Source organism: Panthera tigris, chromosome B1 (assembly GCF_018350195.1).
Source record: "Panthera tigris isolate Pti1 chromosome B1, P.tigris_Pti1_mat1.1, whole genome shotgun sequence".
Lineage (NCBI taxonomy): Eukaryota > Metazoa > Chordata > Mammalia > Carnivora > Felidae > Panthera > Panthera tigris.
In genome coordinates this window covers 154,148,477-154,165,795 of record NC_056663.1, presented here as the reverse complement: position 1 = coordinate 154,165,795, position 17,319 = coordinate 154,148,477, and the positions used below count along the sequence as shown (strand labels likewise).

General features: G+C 34.7%; 1 protein-coding gene across 3 annotated transcripts in view; it reads left to right on the top strand.

Moving 5' to 3' along the window:
• The window catches only part of ADGRL3 (adhesion G protein-coupled receptor L3), a 687,513-nt gene that overhangs the window by 543,245 nt on the left and 126,949 nt on the right, over positions 1-17,319 (top strand). For 2 of the 3 annotated variants that reach the window (XM_042984448.1, XM_042984447.1), the window contains 2 exons: positions 1,008-1,193; positions 4,217-4,255. In XM_042984448.1, the coding sequence (XP_042840382.1) occupies positions 1,008-1,193; positions 4,217-4,255 (225 nt within the window). The remainder of the gene's footprint in view (positions 1-1,007; positions 1,194-4,216; positions 4,256-17,319) is intronic. The other variant, XM_042984449.1, reaches the window with a different exon arrangement.

Sequence of the window (17,319 nt, the reverse complement as noted above, 5' to 3'; positions counted from 1 at the left end):
AAAAAAAAAAAAGTTTCCGGGGCGCCTGGGTGGCTGACCGACTTTGGCTCAGGTCATGATCTCGCAGTTTGTGAGTTCGAGCCCCGGGTCGGGCTCTGTGCTGACAGCTGGGAGCCTGGAGCCTGCTTCGGATTCTGTGTCCCTCTCTCTCTCTCCCCTCCCCCACTCATGCTCTGTGTCTCTCTGCTTCTCAATAATAAATAAACGTAAAAAAAAATTTATTAAAAAAAGTTTCCTAAACATGACACTATTATATATTTAACTTGTAACACTGTAAGATATCCCTATCTTCTTATTACCCAAAGCTATCAAATTTGTTCACGTGAGCATGGGTTATTAGTATCTGTCTTTTTAAATAACATCTTTGGGATATTGACAGTTTGATATATCTTTATAGAATATAGTTGAAAAATAAGCATGTAGCTTCAGAAAAGGAAGATGCTAGAAACAGCAGTAATTTGCTACCTAGTGCAGTGGGAACAAAATCCCATATTTAGTTAAGAAGAAAATGAAGACCCTTTGAAAAACAGGGATTGTATTTGGGACAAATTTTTACAGAGTTTAGCATCAGTCCGTATACATTGTGTATTAAGTGCTAAATTAGGCACAATGGAAACTTTGTGCTTGTCTCTTAGAACTTAGAATATGGTTGGGGATTCACAACTGCATCATCACAACTCATCAGCATCCAATTTAGAAACTCACAGAGAAAATCATAGGGCAAACCTTAGATGTGACCATTCAAATGGATAATTAGGGTGAGAACAATTTTTAGAAGACTCCTCAAAGGGGACTTTCCTAAAGATATGAACTTCAAGTTAGGTATTGTGGGAAAAGATGGATTAGTAGGAAAACCTGAGACTATCTTCCAGGTGAAGCCGGAGTTAAATAACTATGTCTTGGCTTGATGATTATAATTCCCATGCAAAAACAATTGTTCACAGAGACCAATAAAATCCCTTACTTAAGATCTCTTTCCTTTTTATTCTGTTTTCAAAAAACCGCAGTTGAAATCTGGAGAGACAGCTGCCAACATAGCTAGAGAGCTGGCTGAACAAACAAGAAATCATTTGAATGCTGGAGACATCACCTACTCAGTCCGTGCCATGGACCAGCTGGTAGGGCTCCTAGATGTACAACTCCGGAACTTGACCCCAGGTGGAAAAGATAGTGCTGCACGGAGTTTGAACAAGGTAAGGACTTCAGCTATATATTTTTAAAGCTGTAGTAGGATCAGTGAGCCTTCCTTGGTTAATTTCTCTCTATAAAATTTGTTCGTTCTAAAGAGCATCACTAGTTACATTCAGTCTGCTTCACTATTTTATTATTAATGATGACCCACCCTATTTGGCCTCTAAAGACACAATAAATGATAATCTCTCTCTTTACAAAAAATGTAAATTTTTTGAATTTACAATTCTATTTTCTTTAGTGTTTACTGTTTTGAATGCTAAATTCTGGCAAGGTCAATACGAGTAAATGTGATTTATTTTGCTTCTTTTCTTCCTTTTAAACTTTTATTTTAAAATGATTACAATAAAACAAATGTCTAATTGCAATAAACAAAAGTCTAATAAGTATAAATTTAGAAAATAGCAACAATGAGAAAGGATATTAGCAATTCATTAAAGATGTTTTAAAAATGAAATGACTTAATCTAATTAATATTATACTTAAAAACTCATGAGGCAAGTAATTAGGTTTTAATTTGTATTTCCTTTTGATATTTAAATTACTCAGATTTTACTTCACTATGTTAACACGTAGAAGGTTTAATTGTATTTCGCAAATTTGAATAATAAAAATAATACACTTTTAAATTTCAGAGGAGATACATTTTATATATTCTTATTGATACTTATAAATATACACTATATTTATATACATTATATAAACATATACAAGCATTTTGTTTATTGTATATAACCTATACACCATATAAGCACTTAACTTACATAACTACATAAAATACATACAATATATTTTACATATTTATAAGGAATATAATTTATTACTTATAAAATCACATGGTGAAATTACTCCATGATCAAAAACAAACTAGAATTGCTACCATCAAATGACATATGTTCCCTGAAAGATATTTGTGCAGGGGAAGTGATCAATTATGGAAACTGGATTTTAAGGCCTTGAATGTCTGATAGTCCTACTACTTTATAAAGCAAGAATTTGGCAGTAACAGACTAAAGTTCTCAATGGAATTCACTAAATGAACATTCCCCTTTAGAATGATAAATGACTTCTGAGTGGTGTTTTAATATGTTAAGTTCTTTTGTGTCTTATTAGACTAAAGTCTCACTGATAAAGATGGAGAAATTTTTTCCAATAATGATGGTTGGATATAGGAAAGCCTACTATTTTATCTGGCAAATACAGTTTTTCCTGCAGTTTCATCCTCAGAAAACAGATTCTGTTTTATCTAGTAGATATAAATTATTATTAGAGGTTTGTTTTTTTTTTTTTTTCATGCTGAACATGAAGGAGTTATTTTTGTCACTTATACCCCTGACAGAATCACAACCAAGTCCCTGATAAAATGTAATCCACAGCGGCCTATGTAATCTGGGCATGCTGTGATTTTAATGTGTTATTACCCAGGCTGACTGGATGCTATTAATGAATATTGCCGCCAGCTATTGTTATCCTAATGTACTGGAGGTAGTAATTTCTATTAATGTTACATATCCATAACATTACTTGTTATAGCAATACTTTGTATCTTTATTTAAAAATGATGTTGATGTCTGACAATATCAGGTAAAGCTGGCAATTAATGTCACATTCTAACTGGCTACAGCTAATCAGCTTGCCTACTCTGAATATCAAATAACTACATAATGGGCAAATTTCCATTTGTGAAGCTTTTTAATGCTTTCTTTTGTTTCCCATTTGGCTCTTTTCAGTTGTTTATATAATGTGGTTTGTCATATGTTAATTTGCATGATGGGGTAAGGAGATGGGAGGGCAAAGGTTATTCACATGCTTGCTGGCTTGCTCTCATATCCTGTGGTTCCCACTGTTCCCCGAAGCAGTTATAACCCATCAGATTTGCAAAGTCAACTTGGTACAAATCAATTGAACTCCACATTGAAATTCTGAAGGGTTTAGAGTCCTGCAACACCAAGATGCGAGTCAGTGATCCAAATGACAGCGCTGGCAATTTACTCGCACTCATTCCTCACTTAATTCTGTAGAGAAGTAACTGCAGTCTGCTCTTTGAAGAATGCATGAATTAAAGTTGGGAGAGTATTAGCCACACAAAAGGCATCAGAGTAACTGCTTCTTAAACCTGGGTAATTTTCTCCTTCAACAATCAAGGCTACTGAAGGGAAAAAAAAAAATAGGGAAGTGGGAGAAAATCACAATCGAATTTATAAAATTTTGTGTCATTTATTTAAACAGGGCAATTAAACTTATTAATTATTCATTCCATCATCAGAAAAAAAAAATGTTTGGGATTGAATATGAGTTGTTGTTAACCTTTTGCCCAGAAAAACATCACTCAGTATGCAAACAAATAAAAACAGGCTTCTTATCCCACAGAAGTTTCTAAAATGTATAAATTTTTTTGGTCAAAACTGTGAGAAGAAATTATTCAAGAAATAAAAGCAGTGATAAGTCAGAAGATGAATCACATTCTTCTAATCAGAAGTTACTTATCTGTTGGTATCTTTCCCTTGGTATCAAATAACCATAATGAATGGACATTTCTATTTTTCTGATAAACAGAATTTTTTGTGTTTGAACATACGGTTTGTGGTGCATATTAACCGTCTCTATAATCTCTAAACCACAAACAATGTGGGTTCCAAAGTTTTGATATAACTTCCTTAACTTCATGTCTTCATTTGTGGCCCATGAATTAACCGCTAACCTGATGTGAAATGAATCATTTCAAATAACTGAAGTGTAATGATTATTACTAATTTCTACTACATTTATTCCCAGATTTCCTCCCATCATTAACAACTTTATGCCATACAGTTTCCACCTGGCTTATTCTGAAAGGGCGTTGGCGACTGTCTTTCAAGCCATGGCTTACATTTTGCTGCTGCTTAGCTTTCATTCTCCTCTAGAAAGTAGTGCACAACAGAATAAGGTGTTTTGTGTAGATGCGTTCTTTTATTTTTCTTGTTTTCTTCTGTCACTAACTTGTTTTTTCTATTCTGTGTTTAATCTGCTGTCTTAATGGATTCAGCTTCAGAAAAGAGAGCGCTCTTGCAGAGCCTATGTCCAGGTACTTTCTGCGTTTTTATAAATGTGTTAAGTTGTTGAATTGTCTCTGTTGGTGATAGCATTGATGGGCATCTGATAGAAAAATGGTAACGTACCCTGTTGAGCTAAAGGGATTTCAGGGAGGGCATGAAGGGTGGGGACAGAAAGACATATGAAAGGGTATGTGCAGAAAAGAAATCTGGCAGTGCCCATGCTCTGTCATCCGAGATGAACACAGACCAACAAGGAGGTGTAACTTGGAATGTGAGAATTTTGATCATAACTAAAAGGTGAGTTGGGTGCAATACGTAAATCTCTAATTTCTTCACAGAGGTGTGTGTGTGTGTGAAAGCATTTCATTAATACACTGGGCCAGCTAATATTTGAGTAGCAAATCATTCAGAAATGACGTTTAATCAGCCATATAAGACAACGAATAGTCCAGAATACTTGGAACATCGTGCTTCTGTACCAAAATATTCCACCCACATGGTGACTGTCTTACCTTCCCACCCATTATGAACATTTTAGTCCTGATATGAATATAATTTTTCTCCAGCTAACATGTTGTAATTTGTTTCTAAGCAGGGTAGAAACCATTACTTTGTTTATGGGGTCTGTGTGAAAAGAATGGCAGAAACAACCTTTATAGTTATTTTTACAAGGCAGGAAGGCAGTGTAGAGGTTTGAAAAAAATTTTTTTTCCTTTTTCCCCTCTAGGTTCTTTGGCTGGTCTAATAATTAAATTGACATAAGACAGATTAACAGGAAAAAAAAACAACTTTAATTCCAGATGTACAGGAACCCCCCAAAGACATGAACTGGAAGGCAGTCAGGCAATTGAATGTTATTCTAAGCTAAGGAATGGGATAAGGACTTGAGGCTTCAAAAAAGAGGAGGGACAATAATTTACATCAAACAAATATTAGAAAGATAAGCTTTTAATGTGCATTTTACTGTATAAATTTATGAATCTTTGAATGTAAGTAACATTCAGTTGTTTTTTTGTTTTTTCCCTTTATATATATGATATATATCTTATATATATATATATATCTTATATATATATTCTATATATATATGATATATGTATATATATAAGATATATATCAGATATATATATATATATCTTATATGTATATTCCCTTAAGATATATCTCCTGTCCTCTTAATATGTATAATAGGTAGAGAAATTGAAGTATTCTTCAGCAATGAAAGCTGAAGATCATTTTTTAGCAATTTTAGGATTGTTTTTGATTGCAATCTATGCTATCCCTTTAATAGGGCCTTGGAGATAATTAGCCTTTTGGTATTTAAATCTGTGAAATGCATGGTCATTCAAACATGAATCTCTGATGGAAAATTAATAGCACAGTTTATTCAATGGCTGATTTCCTGGTGTTATAATTGCCTGGCTATGAATAAATGTTTCAGTTATTGACTAAACATCTGATAAGACCAAATACAAACAGAATATTTGTGAAGTAGAAATGTTCTGCTCACTAAGACATGGCATTACTTCTATTCATTTTAACATAGATGATCACTCTATGAAATTCTAGGGTAAATAACACTTTAAACTTTATTTGAATTTTAAAGACTTGTTTTATGTTCCCTATTGTTTCTAGGTTTGGAGCACTTTCTGAGCTATGTGTATGATAGGTTTAAAACACACTAGAAGTGCTTTATGCATTAAATTTGAAAAAAATGTAGCCGTTTAAACATGAGATTCTTTAAAAATGTGGCCTTTACATCGGTATAAACAATGATTCTTCTAGGTTTGACTTTGACCATCAAATCCATTTAGCTTTTAATTGTTTACAGGTACTGTGTCTATTCTATGATTTATCTAGATCAGTCTTTTACTTCTTCATACTTCCTACATTTGTTTATTGAACATAAAAAGCACAGTAAAAACTGAACTATCATCTGGCAGCCATGATAACTGAATACTGTTCTGTAGGTAAATAATTAAAAGGTGATTGCTTTGATTTTTTTAAATAATATGCGAATCTCCTAACACTCAGTATGCTTGTATCTCAAAAAATTTAACAAAAACAAACAAAAAAATTGGGTCCAGTATTTTTTTCATTTAGTTTTAATATAGATTACACTAAAGTCTTTGTTCACTACCAAAAGATAGAAACTGATACAAGTCATAGTAAAAAAAAAAAAAAAATCATTATCATGTCTGGGGCAAAATAGATACCTTCATTCAAGAAGAGAGTGTTAAGTATTATGCCAAGAAAGAGAAGTAAGGCTTGTGTTACATCTGTAACACGTACTGTGATGTCCTATATTAATAAAAGGTACCTTAAAAATGAAAATGAGTTCACTGAGATCTGGAGAGATGAGATGATTGGCCCAAGGTCACCCACTAGCACCGAAGGCACTAATGCTGTTGTCCTAACGTGTCTGTAATGTTTTTGCAACATCAACAGTGATTTATTGTTGAGAATAAATGCATTTATCAGGCACTAATTCTGTGGCCTGTGGAGCAGTTTGGTGTGGAGCAGTTTGCATAAATTCTTATTTAATATTCACAACAATCTTTTGATATAATTATAAGAGAGAGAGAGCAGGAGAGGGATGGAGGAAGAGAAAGAGAGAGAGAATCCCAAGCAGGCTCCACACTGTCAGAGCAGAGCCTGATGTGGAGCTCAAACTCATGCACTGTGAGTTCATGTCCTGGATGGAAATCGAGAGTCAGATGTTTAACCTACTGAGCCACACAGGCACCCCAATTATTGCTATTTTTAACTTAGAGTAGAGAAAATGAGACCCAGGGAGAAAATTAAGTGACTTTAACAGGATTGTACCATAGTAATGAAGGGGGTCCTGAATTCAAAGCTTGGACTTCCTGATTCTGAAGCTCATGTTCCAAATCCCTAAGATATGGCTATTCCAGAACTGACTTCATTATTTGGTGTTAGGAGTCAGGATAGATCTACTGGTTTACATTTACTGATTTATTTTATTTTATCTCAGGGATGATATAGAATAAAATAGTTTTATTTTCCTTCTTGTTTGAGGTTCAGTTCACATGGCTGTTTGGTAATAATTTTGTACTGCTAAGTTCAAATACACACATAACTTGCTTTGAGGTCCTTTTGTTTTCAGAGGACACTGTGATCAAAAAATCATCATATTAAGAAAGGAAAAAGCAAATAGAAAATACAGTAACGCTGTGTTAAAGGAGGAACTGTAAAACTGTTTTCCAAAGTGACTGCACCCTTTTACACTTCCAACCAGCAATACATGAAGGTTTCACTTCCTTCACATCCTCGGCAACACTTGTTATTTTCTCTCTTTTTTGAGTATAGTCATTCTAGTACAGGTGGATTGCAAAAGTCCTTAACTCCAGTCATGGAATGGGGGCTTGGGTGGGTGTGGGAGTGTGGTACGTGAACCAGTGAAAAGTCATACGACTCCAAAGAGACATCCGTGGTTTTCATGAGACTCTGGGAGTACAGGTTGACCTCAAACCACTCAAGAACTGCTTTCATGTTGTATAAATGAAACCAGAACTTAGATTTTCATTTTTTTCTCAATTGTCAACCCTGTGCCCAGTTTTTAAATAGTAATGTTTGTTAGCATTGTTCTCTTCTTTAGAAGGAAATATTAAGACATACTGGCATTCATTTTTCACAGTTTTAAAAGCAGGACATTTTCCTAGCTAAGCATTATATATATTTAAAAATTTTATCAGCCATTCTTTTTGTTCTCCAGATCTCAGAGGCAGCACATATGCCCTGTAGATTCTGCAGTTGACCTTGCTTAATGGAAAATATAAGAACATACAGTTATGGATATGAATCTTTTGAGTCATCCTTTGGAAGCTGCTATTACCTGCACAGTCAGGCTGAGAACTGATTGGAAAAAATTGGTAGATAGATGCAAATGAACACACACACAGTTTTATTCCTTCCTTCCTACCTTCCTTCCTCCTTTCCTTCCTTTCTCCTTCTCCTTCTTCCTCTTCCTCTTCTCCTTCTCCTTCTCCTTCTCCTTCCCATTCTCCTTCTTTTTCTTCAAAGGCAGATGGTTTGTGTTCTTTAAAGCTTACAAAGAATTTGAAACACACTTTTAATTTTAATTCATGACTATGATTTGCTCATTATGGATTTGTTAATTTAGTTTGTTTGTTTTGCCTTAATTATCCACTAGATATCTCTGGGCTAGGCACCAGCAGTGCCAAAACAATGTCTGTCTCCGACTATGGAAAAATACCACGTAATAATTAACAACAAAAACATTCAGGAGTTAATAGTTGAGCACATGAGCCCAATAACCTTATCAGCACTGGGATACAGCAACACACATAACAGGCAAAATCCTGCTGTGATATTTCTAGGGGCAGAATATAAACAATACAGTAAGTATGTGAAAAATATGGCCTATGAGATGATGATAAATACTAAGGAGAAAAAGAAATGCATCACCAAGTTGATATTTGAGCAAAACTCTGAAGGAGGTGAGGGAGTGAACTATGCAGATACACGGGGAAAAGCACTCTCGTAGAGAGACAGAAAATTTCTGAGGTAGAAACATGCCTGTGGTATTCCAGGAGGCCAGTGCAACTGGTGCATTGTAATTTTACATTTTTTTTAACGTTTATTTTTTTGAGAGAGAGAAAGACTGAGACAGAGTACAAGCAGGGGAGGGGCAGAGAGAGAGAGGGAGACACAAAATCTGAAGCAGGCTCCAGGCTTGGAGCTGTCAGCACAGAGCCCAAGGCGGGGCTTGAACCCACGAACTGTGAGATCATGACCTGAGCCGAAGTGGGACGTTTAATGGACTGTAACTGGTGCACTGTAAAAGAGAAGAGGGTAAAAGAGGTAGCAAGGGCTCAGATGTGACAGACCATCATAAGGATGCTGGCTTTTATTCAGAGAGACACAGTAAACCACTGTAGGTTTCAGAGCAGAGTGATGACGTGACCTAATGTGTTTTAAAAGTAAAGAATAGATTACTGGAGGAAAACTAAAGCCTGAAACAGGGTGACCAAGCACAATAGGGTCAAATAGACTCATTTGAGTCTCACTGAGACTCACTGAGTGTGAGATGCTGAGATAATTACTCAGGTTCAGGATTTCTTTTTAAGTGTACCAAACAGGATTTGCTAAGGGATCATATGTGACATGTCAGAGAAAGGAGTCAAAATGACAAAAAGTTTTGCCTGAGCTTCTGGAAGGATGAAGTCACTATTTATTGAGACAGTCTGTCTGTGACCAACTTGGGACCAGAACAAAAAGCACTTCACTTTGGGGCATGTCAACTTTGAGATTCCCGTTAGTTGCGCAATGCAGTTGTTAAATATGCAGTTAGTTATATAAGCATGCAGTTCGGCTGAGAGATCAGGCTAGAAATCATCATTTGGCAATGTTTCACTTCAAGTGGCATTTATAGCCAACGTGCTAGATGAATACATCAACACAATGAGTGTAGAGAGAAGAGGAAAGAATCTAGGACGGAGCCCCAGGATACTGCCATACTCTAAGAGGTCAGGGAGAAAAGAAACCAACAAGAGAGGCTGAAGAACAGCCTTGAGGAACAAGGGAAACCTGCAGAGCATGACATTCGGGAATCCACTCCAGTTCGTATTTCACAGAGGAGGTAATAATGTCAATGTCTGAATCCGCTCAGAAATGCTGACACAGGTTTTCAAGGATAAAAGTAATGTCAACTGTTGATTAATTGAAAAAAATCCCAAAGCCCATATATCTATATTATTATGTGTACTTTCTGATTTTTTTTTTTTTTTTTTTTTTTTACCTATTCCTTTCATTCTTTTGTCTCCAATGCAGACTTTCTTGTGAACCTAAGTTGCCACTTGCATCTTGGACAAAGTGCAAATTGAATTATGCCCGTTTTACTTGTCTGCCTTTGGTGCATGAGACAGGAAGGATTCTAACCTCCATTTATACTGCTAGGAAGAAATTAATGAGTATTTTCAAGTTCCTTGTTTGGTCACTTAATTGGCTGTGTGACAAAGAGCTCCGTGGTGCATGTCAAACAACTTTCAGAGTCCTCTAATGATTTGTGCTTTGCTTGACTTGTGATACTATTCTGTGTGGCCTGTCAGGCTGGATATCCTTGTTAAAGTGGCTAGAATAAATTGGCTAGTGGTGTGCATACAATGTAGTATATTAACTACAGCAACAGGGAGTACTTTTAGCAGCTCTTTCAAGAGATTTCGATGTTTGCCCATAAGCATCAAAGCCAACCCAAACTTTCATTTAATATAATTAAAAGGACATCTGAAAGTAGTTTGAATCACAGCAGGTTCTTGAGGTTTGGTAACCCTTTGTTAAAACCCTGTGAACTTAATATATTTCACAGCTTGATAAATCTGCACTTGATTTGTGTCAGTAAGAGAGAAAATATAAATCTGCACCCTGCGTGTTTCTGGTGCCCTGAACCTATTGCTGAAAAACATTGAGATCAAAGAAAGTGACTTCCATCGACAAAACCAGAGTAGTTTTCTTCAGAGAAAGAAGTTGTAAGAATTCTCTCCTGTCAAGTTGTAGTTATTAAATGCTGTGAGAAAGCAGTCGTTGAATCAAAAGACAGTGAAACAGCATGTAATGTAGCAGAGTAAATTATACAGGTTATCATTTAAAACATGGACAGGTCACTTCATCTATCTCATAATTAAAAAACCTCCAAATGACAGATGTTAATGATGGAGATCCTCCTTTGACGTGCATTGAACATCATTCTGGGGAAATCTCTCAAAATTCCTGTGGTGAATGTGTCAGGTCAGGCAGTGATGGCTGCTTTACAGTCATTTCCGACTCTTCCATTTTGCACATTCCTATAAATAAACAAAATGTTCCAGCTGCTCTTTGTATATACATGGTTTATGAATGCTTCGGGAAGTAATTCTTATGAGGGTCCAAAAAACCCCTTCTGTTTTTAAATAAAATAGTTTCATCTGAAACAAAAACATTTTCCCACTTCTTTTCACCAAGTTGTATTCTCTCTTATAATTTTCTGACCAAAGCCTGGGTCATTAATTAATTGTACATTTAACGTTCTTTCTAATGCATCATTGCATTCTGAAGGGTTTACTTTCAGAAAAGTTTTAAATACATAGACTATATAAATATTATTTCTGTGCAAAAAAAAAGGATAGACATCAGTTTACTTTGTTATTTCTTTAATATCTCTATGATCACATAGCTAACCAGAAGGAAACAGATATTAAAAATAGCATTACAGATTTAAGACCCTACTTTCTGAAACTATCATTACCTTTTCTGATGCAGGTCAGAAAAGAAATGGAAGTTTTAAGGTGTAATTTGCAGTAAAGTAGTTGCCTGATGGCTTGGAACCAAACAAATGATTTTTTAGTACTGCTCCCTACAGAGTTATAATTTTGATATTTTCCCTTATCTAATGTATGAATTTTATACAGCTCGTAGTATCACAAACTTTACTATGGTGACTTAAACAAACCAGGGTTTTATTTATATGCATAAAAAAGAAATCCAGTCCAGGATTAGCATGAAAATCCCACATCAGAGACCAAGGCTTCATCTGTTTTTCTGTTCTATTATCTTTAAAACATGTGCTTCCATCCTCAAAATGAGACAATGGCAGGGGTGCCAAAGTGGCTCAGTCGGTTAAGCATCGGACTCTTGGTTTTGGCTCAGGTTAAGATCTCACAGTTCATGAGTTCAAGCTCTACATTGGTCTGTGTGCTGTTAGTGTGGAGCCTGCTCGGGCTTCTCTCTCACTCCCCCTTTCTCTCTCTGGCCCTCCCTACTTATACTTTCTCTCTCTCAAAATAAATAAACTTAAAAAAAAATGAGATGATGGCTACTTAGGTTCCAGTCATCACTTCATGCTAATCTCTAAACAGGAAGATCTCCCCATCATCTCCCCAGGCATTCAGCTCTTTATAGCAATCACTATTATCAGCCTCTTAAAAATCCTACCAGAGAAGACTATTTTTATTCTTATCCATGTTTTTGTGATCAATTTTATTTTTATCAATCTTGTCATACAATCACAAAACCATATTGTTCTCTCTGCCTACATTAAGGACTTTGGGGTTAGCTTGTGGCAGAACCATGCAATGGGACAGCATTCCTCCACTGAAAGGAATGAATGTGTAGAGATAGTCACAAGGTAGACTTGCATCATGGTTTACGTCAACAAAACAACTTAACCCTTCATCAGTAGGAAATGGGTTGAATAAACTGCTACACCAAATAATGGAATACTCTTTAGCTATGGAAGAAATGAGGTAGATCTTGCATTGATTTAGAAAGGTAGGTGTGGTATATTAGAGGCAAAAAAACAAATAACAGCATACTTGTAGTAATCACATTTGTTGGTATATACATGTAAATATTTGTAAGTCTGGAAGGATCCATGACAGAGTGATTTCTTTTTCTGGTGAGGTTGGTGGTGTTATCCTATAAACCATCTTTCAGGTTTTAATTTATATACTTCTGTATTAAAAAATACATTACAAGTGTATACTTTTAAATTTTTTATTAATATACATTATTTTATATATTTAGATGCCCTACTTCAAAGTGAAATTTCATATAACTGAACCGATTTTTCCCTCAAGAACAGCTTCTCTGGGTGTTTTTTCTCTTTATTTTATAACCATTCTACCAGTTCTCATAAAAATATCTAGAGTCATTATTATTTCAAGAAGAAGGGCTTTTTGGATATTTTTATGGTTGAATTCATTTTGAAACCATTGGAAACTCTCCTCCCTTCTGTGATACAACACTCTTCTGGCTCCTTTTTCTTCATCTCAGGTGTTGACAGTTCTTTCTACGTTTTCTCTATCATTAATGTTTCTGGGCCATCAATTCTTCCTCTACTCAGTTTATCTGGGTAATATCGGATGTACCAATGGCTTGTTTCTTACTTAAATTTATGTTGCCTAAACGTGTATGTCAAGAATGGATGTTTAAGTAAGCTGCAGCTGAGGGGGGTAAGAACATGCCCCAGATGTACCACTTTGGCATACTGATTATTTGAAAGCAACAAACATACTAAAATAACCCTTATCTTCCATTAGATTCCCCTATATATTTCCTAGTCAGTTTCCCACAATATACTGTTCCTGAAAGCTTAAACCCTTTTCCTTTATCTTGTCACTTCTTTACAAATATATTGTCCTTTTGTTTAAAAAATCATCTAAGCTCACAGTCCTAACTGCTTCTTTAAATCTTTTTTCCTATGTGAGTTCCTATATGCACATAAAAATATTAAATAAAATTTGTATACTTGTCTTTGGTTTATCTTATGTCAGTTTAATTGTCAGGTCCCATTATAGAACCTAAGAGATTGGAGTTGAGGAAAGATTTTTCCTCCCTTACCAGGCCTCTGGTATAGCATTCAAAATAGGGAAACCAAGAATTCATTATGTTCAATGCCCTCTGCATTTTAATAGACAAAGCTTTGCTTCTCTTTTAAATCTCTACTTTTCTTCATCCCCATAGCCAGAATGCATGGATTTGAACCCTGGTTCTGCCCTACGTTAGCTAATTAACCTTAAGCAAGTTACTCAAGTTCTCTCAGTCTGTTTTCTCACCACAAGATGAGGATAATAATCACTTTTACCTCCTTGGGTTATTGTCAAAGTCAAAGGAGCTGATGCATAAAGCATTCAGATCAGAGTTTGGAATATTCTCAATAAATATTAACCATTATAACTTACATCACTCCTCTACTTGAAATTTTTCAGTGACTTCTTGTTGTCTTTAAGAAGAATTGCACACATGCTTTGCAAACATCTTTGAAAACTAGCCTTCACATACTATCTTGTCATGGAACCCTCAGCAATCTTTGCTCTGCCATAGGATATCTTTTCAGTTCCTTGGAGGTGTTTGTTCTCTTTCACCTCCAGACCTATATGTACATACTCTACCTTTTGCCTGTTTGGTCCATGTTGAATTTAAACTTGGAATTGTACTTCACGGAGCCTTTTCGATACAGTACTTGAACACTGTTTCCACTATGTTAATGTTTGCCATGTTTGTACTTGTGTAATTAACTGCCCTCACTATATTGTCATCACTTTTAAGGACAGGAGAACATCTGACTTTCTTGCAGCATCTCAAATGAAGGTACTTAGTTAATATTTGGTGAATAAATGTTGAATTAGCAAGACGTTTGAATCAAGTTTATAGCTCTGTTTACCTCCTATAACACAATATAGATTTGACAGCATTCAATCATTTAATTCTAAATTAGATTTTTAAATAGTACAATAAATTATAGTTTGCTAAAAGGAGTACATTTTTAAGCAACAAGGGATGTCTTAAAGAGGCAGTCTTTTCTATGAAATTTTAGTTTCCTCTTGTTCTACTGTTAAGGACTCTTATTACTATATTAAGGTCAGTCGTGTTATATAATCTAATTTTAATTAAGACTTGAAAATGCCAACACTTCACTGTAATATAAAAGGGAATTCAGAGATTAGTAGTTTTTATATGCTTAATAATATTAAATGACAGTGATTGTAAAAAGAACCTTAGGTTTATTGATCAGATGTGTAAATATCAGTCACTCAACTTGACTTCTAATAAAAAAAAAAATCCAGCAAGTTCAAAACTGTTTTTGAAGACTCCTCTAACATTTGACCTTTAAAACTTTGATTTGAATCAATATATAAAGGTAGATTAGAATACAATGTGCCCTATTCAGCAACAATTTTAAACTTTTGCTCTATCTTATTTTATTCCCAACTGATAACTTTCATATCAACAAGTCAAAAATGAAGAATTAAAGAAAGTTGTTTAATTTTTAAAAGTATAAATCGGTATAAACTATATTATGTATTATATATGTAATTATATATTGTATGTTTTATAATATATGTCATATATTATATAATATTATATACACACATACATATAGTTAGAAAGCAGGGGTTAGGAGCAATGAACACATTTAATTCTCTTTGTCTGCATATCCTGAGATTTATACATGAAGAAAAATATTTAAACATAACTGTATATATAATACATGAGAATAAAATAGCAATGTTCAGCATAATGATTACAGTATATATTGGCAAAGAAATACTATATTCAGGAGAACACATCAAAAAACAAAGATATGGAAGTAAAGAGTAAAATAAAATTTCAAATTACTGGAGAGTTTGTCAAAAGTTTGTCAGCAATTTATTACCTTAAATTTATGCACTAAGAGGGAATAATTGCTCTTAACTTTGTAATGGGCTGCCTAATGATAATTTGCACATTTATAAATGTTTGTTCTACTGTAATACAAAATAACTTTTAAAAATAATGAGTAAGCTTAATATAGAATTACTTTTCTATTCTGTTTTTTTTGGGGGGCAGGAGGCATCTTCATAATTCTGCTTTCAATTCATCCTTTGATATGTTTTCAGAGAAAATTTTCTAAAAATAGATATCTAAACATATAGCTCCTTTGTTAAAAATACTTAGTGGCTTAATATTGTCTATGCAGTAAAGCCCAAACTTCTATCATACTGAATGAAGACCTTCTAAGATCTGACTTGTACCTACCATTTCTCCCATCACACTCACCTTGTCACACTCTCTTTACAGGCACCACACACTTTCCTCATCCCAAACTCAACACATTCCCTGCCTTCCTACCGCTTTGGTTTTGTTCTAATCATTAACTTGCTTATTATGTTCTTTAGCCTCAAATTTCCTCATCATAATCAAGGAAAGTTTATTCATCTTTTAGTCTCTAACTCAAAATCAAACACCTTCTGGGATCTTTTCTTGTTCTTCCTGTGTAAGAATTCATTACTTTTTGTCCCATATGCTGTGAGTTTTTAGCTCTATTTTGTGCTTACCTTCTGCCTTGGAGTGTAGACAAACTGAAGGCTGACTCTATGTTTTTCTTCTCTTTCCTAACCTCTTCCAACAGTGACTTCCCTAGTTGTTTGCATATCATACATACTTAATAGGACCTCATTGCATTACATTGAAAGTGCACTTTGGTATACTTAAAAACATTTTGGAAAGCTGTTCTGTAGAATATATTGTTGTTATGCATAGTGGATTGCATTTACTACAATAACCTGTGGTTCTGCTTTTCTCCTTTTGAACTCTGATTGTCTTCTTAATTCTCTCTAATTCAGCCTGTCTTCCTTCCAAATCATGTGATGATATCTGAGCACTTTATACCCTCAGAACACCTCTTGGGAGACATGGCAAAAAGTTATAGAACTAGATGTTTTCATTTTCCTATTGTATATAAGGTCATTAATGATTTTGCTCAATGAGCACTTATTGAGTACCTAAAATATCTCAAGGCACTAAAATTTACTTTGGGAAAACACCAGTGAACACAGTCTCTCGCTATAAACATTGTAATCTAGTGAGAAAGCCAGACCACAAGTATGGATAGTTATAGTCAAGGTGAATAAGCACTAAAATGGGAATCCATTATGACATTGAATCTCTAAATGGTAAGGATACAGGTAATATTGGCTAGTTCCTAGGGTTTTTTCCTTTGTACTTACATATCTTTTGCTCTTATAAAACCAATACCTTCAGAGATTATTTTTTCCTGCTAGCATGAAAATGGAGAAAACTCACTTAAGTATGAACCTTCACTGGATGGCAGTCATTCAGCAAAAAGTTATTGAACACTTCTATGCCACACAGTTTTGGCACTTCTAAATGACATAGAGTTGCTGCCTTCATGAGACATACCTTTTCTTGAGTGAGAGATCTAAATTAGTCATGTGGATAAGTAACTAAGATAAATATTTTATATACTTTAGGTAATGATACATGATACAGAGAAAACAAAACAGATAACAGATTTACAGGCAGGGGGATTCTCCCTAGGTATGCTGATAATGGAAGAACTCTTTGTACTTGAGCTAAAACCTAAAAAGAGCTTATGATTAAAAAGCCTATCTTCAGACAAATGCAATGGTGGTAAAGTAATATATCTTTTTACAAAGCATTCATTCTATTTGGATCTTTGGTGGTTTTCAAGTGAAGAGAGAGGGGTCACTAAGTTCTCCAGGTGATTTTGCTTTCCTAGTTTGAGATTTACTCCCCCCTCTTGAGTAAGAAGTGCCATTGACATGTTTCTCAT